Genomic DNA, 10,804 nt, shown 5'->3' with positions numbered 1-10,804 from the left:
GCGGAAGGGGGCGGGGGCGCGGGAGGTGGGGCCGCCGTCGCCGTCAAGGCCCCAGGGAGCGCGGGGCGCCGCCGCCGCCACTCCTCGGCTGGGTTTAGTCTCCAGGACTGCGCCGGGGCCGGCAGCCGCGGCTGCAGAGCAGCAGGAGCCGGGAGCCACGCTCCGCTACGAGTTGGGCAGGGAAGCGCCCGCGCCTCTGCGGCGTCATGGGCCCCCTCCCCGGGCCTCAGCGGACAACAGCCGCGGGAACCCCCGGGCCTCCTCGCGGCCGAGCCTGAGCTACCCCCCGTTTCTCCGGCGCCCTCTCCCTTCGCCCTCTTTTTTTCCTGCCCTCGCCGCCGCTACCGCTTCAGCTCTCCGTTATGGCAACGGAGCCACCATCCCCCCTCCGGCTCGAGGCGTCCGGCCCCCCAGAAATGAGGACCCCACCGGAGAGCGAGGCCGTCTCTGAGAGCACCCCGAAGCGGGCGAGCGGCAGGCTCCGCTTCCTCAACGGCTGCGTGCCCCTCTCGCATCAGGTGGCCGGGCACATGTACGGAAAGGACAAAGTGGGTAAGTGGGGGTGGCGCGGGGCTTGCTGCTCTCTTTACGTCTCTGGGAGCCCCCGGCCGGCCGAGGCAGCCCGGAGCCCAGAGGCTGGGCTGGACGCCCCTCCGAGTCTGCACGCCGCATCCCCGGCCTCTTCCGCTCTCCCCTAGAGCCTCGCGACCCGGACAGCAGGGTCTCGAAAAGTGGGGCGATTTCTAGGGTGTGGGGCGTCAAGCTTGCAGCAGGAGGTGGCGGAGAGAGGAGTGTCTGGTCTCCTCCCCAGGGAGGGTAGGTGTTGATTGGAGACGGCGTTGTTAATGAAAATAAGGAACTTCATTTTTACTGGACGGGGAAGTAAATTCTCCCCTGAGCACAAGGTTTGTTTATTATAAGCGGGTAGCTATTGCAAAAGAAAAGGAATGAAATGCAGATGATGCTAATCTAGTGCTTTTCAGTGCATAGCTGGAGGGGTGGAAAAACCAGGTCTTTTTTTTTTTTTTTGAGAGCTTGTCTAAGCTTATCCAGGATCTCTCCCCCCTTGAGAGGTTTCTCTGATGTCTCGTGGATTTCTCCTGGAGACGTGGTTCCAGTAGTGCAGAAACTGGGATTCTTGGTCGGAGGTAACACCCTGCTGTTATGCTAGAATGGTACACAGATCGGGCATTTAGTTATTGATCATCTTTATAAGACTGTATTATGGCCTGTGTAATATATTTTTTTGAGCTCACAACGTTTAAAGTACAATACAGGGCCTATCTCCGTTTATTATCTTGGTGATGTAAAAGTTCATGTTAGGAGCTGTAATTCACCTAGCTTACTCACTGGTTCCCTGGGCCATGGTTGCTTGGGGAATCTGATGGATGAATATGGGCGTAATTCGACTCTTCGACCTGGAAGTCACTAGAGACGATTTGGGTTTATGCTGGTAAGATGATTTGGGTTTAGGCTGGTAAGATAATACTGACGTTTTTAGAGGAAGTAGCTGGGGCCAAGTCTGGTTAAGTGACAAGCCTAAAGTCACACAGTTAGAATCTGGAAACCAAGGGTCCTGCGTCAGAGCACTGTTTTTCCACCGTGTATTGTGCTTGCAGATAAACAGGGATTTTTGAAAATGGATGAGTGCTCGTTTGAATGTATGTTATTTCTTGAAGAGCAACATTTCCCAGTACTTTTATCTTTACCTACGTTTCTCTTGTTGAAAAATAGGCGTCAGTGATGTTGTCATGTAGACTGTGTGCCTTACTCCCCACTACACTGTGAGTTCCTTGAAGTTAAGAGGCCAAATCTGTTTATCCCCATAGTCTTGTACACTGGGCTCTGTTAAAGTCCAGAAATAGTGAAGGAGTGAAAATTGATTGTTCCTTTTAGTACACCAGGTAAAGAAACAAATATCATTCTCAAGGTGCTTAGCAGATCTGTAAGGAAACAACCTTCTCAAGATGTTTAGCATAGACATAGTCACTAGTGTGTCATCACTTCTGGTAATGAGAGTTTGAGAGTACTTATGGAATTACTGTTAACAGATTTATATACATACCTATTGATTTTTATTAGTGAATTGTAATGATAATGTTTCTAATAATATCAACTGAAAAAGTAATTGTTTCCCTAAGGGTCCCTAGAGATCGACTGACTTATGTACAAAGGAGAATAAACAAACAAAAAAAATCTCAACATAAGCGCAGTCTCTCAATGATGATTGTCACGAGTGTAACCAGTGCTTATTGAAGTATGTAATAGCCTGTTCAGAGAGTTGTCTCAGAGTCATTACAAATGTACTCTGAGTGTAGCTTAAACTACATTGCTTTTCTAATAACTGTAACTATGTACAGTGTCAGATGGGTAATAGACTTACTGGGGTTATTGCTTTGTGAGATATATAAATGTCTAATGACTATGTTGTTTTGTACACTTGAAATTAAAAACAAACAAAGTGCATTTCAAGCAGTGGCTGAAAAAATTTGTCACCCAAATTACCTAATTAAGGGAGTAGTTTAGATTTTAGAAGAAGGAGCCCTTAATTTTGTTATTGCATTCACCTTCACGTAAACTTTTTTTTTTTTCAATTTTGTAAGGTCTCTCCGACTAAGGGACTGACTGTCTTTGTATCGCCAGTGCCCAATGCCTCAAACATACTCTGCTAGCAACCTAATAAATATTTGATGAATTTAATTCTCAGTTATTTACCCAGTCTTGCTTATATTGTTAGTGAAAAGACACCTCAATCCCTGTTCATAAAATGGATAACAAGATGGTCAGTAATTCAGAGTTCAAGAATTTATATGTCTTTCCACTAGCATAAATCATTTATTGTTGTAAAATACATCATGTAGATCAGACTTGGGTTTGGCTGTCAACTGAAATTCTCAGAAAAACCTATCTTAAAGACTGTGTGGGTATTTGTTTATGTTTTGGTTTTAAATTTTTATTACTGTCATTAAGTAACCAGGGTTTTTCCATTTAGGATTGATATCTTACCTATTTCCAAAAAGGAGTTGTTAGTGTGGATGAGAAAGGGTTTCTTTGGAAAATAACCTCACAGGGTGATCTGATCATAAATTCCTAACTGGGCAGATCATGGTAGGTCGGCATGCCCTAGGCATATAATTTCTTTAGTAAAAGGTTTATTTTTGCCTTAACTAAGCCCTGTCCATGTTTTTGTGCATCTAGGATTAACACACCTTTGAAATAATCACCTTCGAGAAAGCACGTAATCTTGTTAATTTTCTTGTAATCTAATCCCCCCCCCATGTCATTTTCCTTAATTTCCAAAGCATAAAAGAAACTGCAAACTGCCATTCTGCAAGAGCATTCGAGATCTTGCTTCCTGGTGATTGTTGTCAGTTTTGGCTCAAGTTCTTATAAAAATTCTCTACAGGTTTGGACATTTCTTACATTGACATTGACTTTGTTAAATTAAAAATTAGAAACATGGAACCAATAGCTTAAAGGTACTTGAACAGAAAAATAGATCTTGTTATAGTTAAGTGACAGGAATGTTATATTCTGATACTAGTTACATTTTATATTCTTCACTGAAATCATATTTCATCACACTATATTGAAATCTTTTTCTTTAATTGTAAAAGAAGTACACGATCTTTTATGTAAAAAATTGCAACAGTAAAATGGTATAGTAATGCTCTTCCTACTCTCCCTTTCCCAGGGGCAATAGCTGGTAACTAACTATTTTGGGTGTATCCTTTCGGACCTTTGTTTCTGGGCACATACATAAACACAACACAGTTCTAATTTTTCATATAAACAGGTGTATCAGCAACTTTTTGTTTCATTTTATATGAATTATGTAGTGTATCCATATTTTTGTACTTATGCTATACTTCATTTTTTTTTTAAATTGTATTCTGTAGTATGAATGTATCAAAATTTATTCCTCTAGTGGTGGATTTTTAGATTTTCACCACTTTTTTGCTGTTATAAGTTATGTATTAAACATGGGTGTACATTATACCTTGCACATTGTTTAACTTTTTCTATAGGAAAGTTTCATAAAAGTGTAATTGCTATCAATTTAAATTCCCAAAGCTTGCCAAAGTTAGCATAAAATCCTTTTTCTGTTTTAATACTAAACATGTACCATTAATTTTTTTCAAAAGACCTTGACGTTTTAAAGAAATCGTTGAAATCCAGCATTTGTATCCTGATCTGATTTAGGATACAGAATGAGGTAGTCTTTAGGGAAAAGAGGGATTTAAACTGATATTGTTTGGGGGGAAAAGTTCACGATTATTTTGGTTTTCTGGTCTATTTTATTAGATAGCTTATGAAACTAATTGACTTAAAATAATTTCAAAGTTATAGAAAAGTTGCAAGAACAATACAGAGAACTTAACATTTTGCTGATTTTTTTTCTCTATGCATTTATTTTTTTTTCCAGAGCTATTTGAGAACAGGTTGCAAACATCATGCCTCTTTATACATTAATAATCAGTGTGTATTTCTGTAACCACAGCACATTTGTCAAATATGGGAAATTTAACAGTGATACAAGGCTTTTATCTAATCTGTAGTCCATATTCTAATTTTGTCAGGTATTCTGATATCTTTTGTCGTATTTGTTTTTCTCAGTATAGGATCTAGTCCTGGATCGTTTATTGCATTTAGTTTTCACATCTCTTAGAATCCTCTAATTTGTATCAGTTCCTCAGGCTTTCTTTGTCTTTTATGACAATGTCATTTTTGAAGAATAGAGGCTAGAGATTTTATGAAATATTCTTTAATTTGGATTTCTGATGGGTTCTTATGATGAGATTCAGGTGATGCATTTCTGACTGGGGCATTATACAAGTGTGTCCGTGAGGTATCACATCTGGAGGCTCACAATGTCCATCTGGCCTTTATTAATTCTGATCATCTGGCCCAAGTGTGGTCTTGCTTCTCCAGTATATAGTTAATATTTCCCCCACCTGCAACTAATAAGCATCTGTTAGGAGACACTTTAGATCATGCATATATCCTCATCATACTTCATCACTAGATTTGGCATTTGTTGATGCTTCTTGCCTGAAGCAGTCTTTACTCTGATAGTGGGAAAATTGTGATTCTCCCCCCCCGCCCCCCCCCTGCAATTCTACCACTACCTTCTATTTTAACAGCATTCTGTTGTAGGAAATAACCCTCCCTTTATTTACTCCTCTGTATGTATGTCCTTATTTATGATCAGTTTGGACTCCGGGATTCTTTATAAAGTGTTTTAACCCATTATAAAATTTACGTATTTTACTGTTCAAATTGTTCCAGATGTTGTTAGTGGCACTGCCTTCCTTTCTGTCACCAGTTATTTTAGACTCATCTCATACCTTCCCTTGCCAGCTCTAGATCCAGCCATTTCTCCAAGGATGCCTGGTTCATTTTTCGTGGGAAATGGTATTTAGAAATCAAGATCTGGATGCTAGGTGTGCTCTTTGCTTATTGGAGTGTCATTGTTTCTAGGCCTTTTCAATGGCCATAACTAAAAAGTATGTATAAATATTTTAGATATCATAATTTCAGCCTGATACTTTAAATTTCATTACAACTCAACAGCATTCTTTCCTGATTCTAAATTTGTATTTTCCATCTATCTCAATGAGAATCCTGGCTCCCAAATATATATATGCATTCATATATGACTATATAGTATATTTGCTCAGTTCTGTAATTTTTTAGAATGTCTACACCCATACTACTGCAGAAAACAAACCTAGAATAAGGAATTCAAGATGAGAGTCCCTTATACTGAGGGTATGTGGTTGAAAACTTAAAAAGTTATTTGGATTTGGTTTTTTTGGGTGGGTTATTTTTACCCCCTCTTCTTTATGGTAATATTCTTTTGAAGTACAGTGGGTTCATTTGTTTCTGTTTTAAAATTAGCTCCCTTCCTTCATTTTGTTTATTTAGCTAGATATTTTTGAATGCCTATAAATTAACATGCTTCCAAAAGTCAAAACTTTACAGGAAATTATATCAGAAATGTCATACCATTCCCTATCACTCTACCCCATTCCTCAGCATCCCTTGTAGGTAATCAAGTTTATTGCTTTTGATTTTTCATTTCTGTGTTTCTTGTTGCAAAAATAAGCAGATCTACGAATATATGTTTTCTCATTTCCCTTTCTGACACAAAAAGTAGTGTGCTATATATACTGTTTTGTAATTTGCTTTTTAAACTTAAGAATAGGCCCTAGAAGTCAGTAGTGTCAGTTCATAGAGTACTTCCTCATCTTTTTGTTCAGTTTAATTGTACCCCATTGTGCATATACACCCTATTTTTCAGTCAGTTCTCTGGATTTGTTTTTGGGCTTTTATTTTCACTGATTTATTTGTTCTTCCTAGGGAGAATACCTCACTGACTTAATTCAAGTTACTTTATAATACATCTCGACATTCGGAAGAGTAAGCAGCCCGCTTTGTTTTTCAAGGTTGTCTTGACTTTTTCTGGCGCTTTGCATTTCCATGTAGATTTTCAATCAACATGTCATTTTCCCCAAGAAAATGTTAAGATTTTATATCTACTTTGAATCGATAGATTGCTTTGGTGAGAATTGATTTCTTCATAATATTCAGTCTTTGAATCCTTGAACATGGTATATCTCCATTTACTTAGGTTTAATTTCTCTTAGTGAATCATAGTTTTTCAGTGTAGAGGTCTAATACAGAATTCACTTGATTTTTCCCTAAGTATTTGATGCTACTGAAAACTGTACTTCCTTTTTAAAGAATTTTTTTTGGAAAAATTTCAAACTTATAGAAAAGTTGCAAGAATAGTACAATGAACTGATGTATACCATTCATCTGGATTTACATATTATTAATATTTTGCCACATTTGCTTTATCATTCTCTGTAGTATATGATGATTTTATAGAGTATAAGATACTCTATAAATCTTATAGAGTATAAGATTTTATGTAGTATAAGATGATTTTACAATTTAGTCTTACATTTAAGACTAAATTGTAGGCATCATGATTCCTTTCCTCCAAATAATTAAGTGTGTATCTTCTAACAATGAGAATGTTTTCTTAATCACAGTAAAATTATCAAATTCAGAATATTTAACATTTGGCTTTAGCCATTATTCCTATAATGTCCTTTATAATGGTTTTTCCCCACCCAGGACTACACATTACATTTAGTAGTTAGGACTCCTTAGTTGCCTATCATTTGGAGCAGTTTTTCGTTTTTTTCTTTATCTTTCATAACCATGAAATATTTGAAGAGTATAGGTATATGACTTTTTAGAATATTGTTTAAGTTTGTCTCATTGTTCCTCATGATTGGATTCAGATTAATGCATTTTTGGTAAAACACTGTGAGTTATGTTCTGTTCTTGGAGCATCATATAAAACACAGAATGTCAGTTGGATTACTGGTGATGTAACTTTGATTACCTGGTTAAGTAATGTCTACCAGATTATCCACTGTGAAGTTTTCAGTTTTGCAATTGCAAGTAACTAATTTAGAGGAATATTTTGAGTGTTAAATATCCTGTTCTTCATCAAAGTTTTCACCCAATGTTAAAAGCATCCTTTTGACAATATTTGACCAACTCACTTATTGCTATGAATGTTGCAAAATGGTACTATTCTGGCTCTGTCATTCCTGTTACATTTGTTAGTTGGCATTCTACTTTAAGGAATAGTTTCCCTTCTCTTTCTCCTCTTTTCTCCTCTTTCTCCCTCTCTCCCTCCCTTTCTCACTCCTTCCCTCTTTCCCTTCTTTCCTTCCCTCCCTCCCTCTTTCCTACCCTCCCTCCTTCCTATCCTTCCTCCTTCCTACCCTCTCTGTCTCCCTCCCTAATGGATTTTTCAAACTTCAGTGGATGGACCTTAGCCATCATTGTTGCTGCTTATTTTGATGCTCATATTGTCCCAGATTTGTGCAATGAGAGCTATTTCAAGTTGGCTCCTGTGTCTTTTAAACATTTCCCATTTTTTCTTTTAAAGAATTTTTCACTTTCTGCCATAAAAAGATGTTTTATGTTCATATTGTACTTTGCCTGCTCCATCCCTGAAATGATCCATTTTTTCTTCAGGAACCCGGTCCCTTTAGGGGTAAATGGTGTTTAAAAACCAAGATCAGGGCACTAGGTATACTCATTGCTCCTTGGGTGTGGTTGCTATTTGTCCGTTCAGCAGATTGGACTAAAAAATACATAATTTTGTGATCTTAAAAATTTGAGTTTATACTTATACCTATAATTTAAATCTAATACCACAGAGTTCTTTGCTTTTCCTAGTCTATATTTGTATCTCCTTTCTCATTGAGAATCCTGTCTCCCAAAACATCAATATATTTACACATTTTGAAATATTTAAATGAATCTTGCATTCCTAGAATAAAGTTGACATGGTTGAGATAAATTATCCACTATATATTATTGGATTAGGTTTACTAATGTTTCACTAAAGATTTTTGTGACTGTGTTCATTTGAGATAATTATCTGTAATTTTCTTTTAAAACTTTGTTGGAGTTTTTGAAAATCAAGAATATCCTGGCTTCATAAAATGTGGGGAAATGTTTCCTACTTTTCTGGTCATATTTGGTAAGATTGGTATTAGTTTTTTCTGTAAATTTTTGATAGAATTTACTAATGAAGCTATTTCAGCCTATGGTTGTCTCAGGATATTTAAAATTATAAATTCAATATTTTTCATAGACGTAGGACAACCCAGATTTTGTTTCTTCTTCTGTCGGCTTTAATAATTAGTGTCTAAAGGAATTTATTTATTTCATTAAAGTTGTTCGATTGGTTGGTATGAAGTTCATAATTTTCTTATGCTTTTGATGTTTGTAGGATTTGTAGTGATATCTCATCTTTCATTTATTTCTAATAATGGTAATTTTTCCTTCCTTCCTTTTTTCCTTCTTTTTTTCCTTCCTTTCTTCCTTTCTTCCTTCCTATTTTGGTTAGTCTCGATGTGTCCTGTTCTTTATATCCTTAGTTAATAATAGGGTTTCTGTTCAGCTAACCTTCAGAAAATTCTTGAGGTTGATTGTTCTATAATTTATTTGTAATTTTGGTGTGATCTTCAGATACAGTAGGCATAGCATTTATCTAATCCGCCATCTCGGACCTCTTTTCTTGATCTGTCTAGCTAGAGGTTTATCAGAGAACTATTTCGTTTTATTCATATTTCTCCATTGTCCATTCTTATTTCATCGATTTTTTTTTTCTTTTGCTGCTATCTTTCCACATATTTGGGGCTAGAATGTTCTTTTTTTAGAACCTTCCTTTTTTCTAATACAAGCATTTAAAACTACATGTTTTCCTTTAAGCACTAGTGTTCTTTAGCTACATTCCACAAATTTTGATGTGTTGAGTTTTCATTATCATTTAGCTAAAAATATTTTCTAATTTCACTTGTGAATTTTGACCCATGGATTAATTAAAAGTGTGTTACTTTCCATTTATTTGGTATTTTCCCAAATATCTTCTTATTATTTCCATTATGGTCAGAGAATATCCTCTGTGTGATTTTAATCTTTTTAGATTTTAGACTTGTTTTTTGTAGTCCAGCACATGGTCAGTCTTGGTAAATGTTCCACTTGTATAGGAAAAAACATAATCTGTTAGATACAGCATTTTGTGAGTGTCAGTGTGGTAAAGTGTTTGATACTGTTGTTTAAGTTTTATATATCATTACTGATGTTCTATATAGCTTTATCAATTATTGAGAGAATAATTGTAGGCTTGCCTATCTTTTCAGTTCTTACAGTTTTTGTTTCATGTATTTTGAATCTCTGTTATTTAGGTACACACATTTAGGATTGTTTTGTCTTAATGAATTGACCTTATCATTATGAAATGTTCCTCTTTATGATAATTCTAACATCAATGTATGTTTATTATAGAATTTTCTGGGGAAAAGTTACAAAAAAGAAGTACAAGTTACCTAGAATATTCCATCCACAGATAGGAATTTCAACATGCATTAATTTTTTTATAGTTGTAATCTTACTGAATACACAATTTTTTTTATTGTGGCAAAAAGCAACATAAAATTTGCCGTCTTAAGTATTTTTAAGTGTGCAGTACAGTAATGTTAACTATATGCACATTTTTGTGCAACATATCTTTGGAACTTTTTCGTCTTATAAAACTGAAACTCTAATCATTGAACAACAAAACCCCCTTTCCCCATTCCCCCAGTCCCTGGAAACCAGCATTGTAATCGCTGTTTCTACGAGTTTGACTAACTTAGATACCTCATGTAAATAGAATCATGTAGTATTTGTACTTCTGTGACTGGCTTATTTCATTTAAATGTGCCCTCAAGTTTCATCCATGTAACATATAAAATAATTTCCTTTCTTTAATGCTGAATCATGTACCATTATATGTATATACCACGTTTTTAAAAAATTTATTCATCTGTTGATGGACATTTAGGTGCTTCTACCTCTTGGTGATTGTGAATAATGGCTGAAAAGAACATGAGTGTACCATTTTTTTTTTCTGGGATTCTAATGATAGTTATCTCAGACTGTTTGATATTCCATAGATCTTGGATGTTTTGTTTTGGTTTTTTCCACTCTTTTTTCTTTCTCTTTGTGTTTGGATTTGGGTAATTTCTGTTGACCTGTCATCAAATTCACTGCTTCCTTCCTCTGCTATTTTGTGTCTACTGATGAGCCCACAGAAAACATTTTTTTTTTTGTCTGTTACCACATTTTTTATTTCTAAATTTCCATTTGACTTTCAATATTTCTCTCTGCTGAAGTTCCTAACTTTTCATGCATGTTGTTTACCTTTTCTGTTGTACCTTTAAAC

General features: G+C 36.3%; 1 protein-coding gene across 4 annotated transcripts in view; it reads left to right on the top strand.

Annotated features, from left to right (window-relative positions):
* The first annotated feature begins 33 nt into the window (after window positions 1-33).
* IPMK (inositol polyphosphate multikinase) overlaps window positions 34-10,804 on the top strand; it is a 37,056-nt gene continuing 26,285 nt past the window's right edge. For all 4 annotated transcript variants that reach the window (XM_033130998.1, XM_033130999.1, XM_033130996.1 and 1 more), the window contains exon 1: window positions 34-552. In XM_033130998.1, coding sequence (XP_032986889.1) covers window positions 363-552 — 190 coding nt within the window. In that variant the 5' untranslated portion in view covers window positions 34-362. The remainder of the gene's footprint in view (window positions 553-10,804) is intronic.

Source organism: Rhinolophus ferrumequinum, chromosome 16 (genome assembly GCF_004115265.2).
Source record: "Rhinolophus ferrumequinum isolate MPI-CBG mRhiFer1 chromosome 16, mRhiFer1_v1.p, whole genome shotgun sequence".
NCBI classification, from domain to species: domain Eukaryota; kingdom Metazoa; phylum Chordata; class Mammalia; order Chiroptera; family Rhinolophidae; genus Rhinolophus; species Rhinolophus ferrumequinum.
This window is presented reverse-complemented; position numbering and strand designations above follow the sequence as displayed.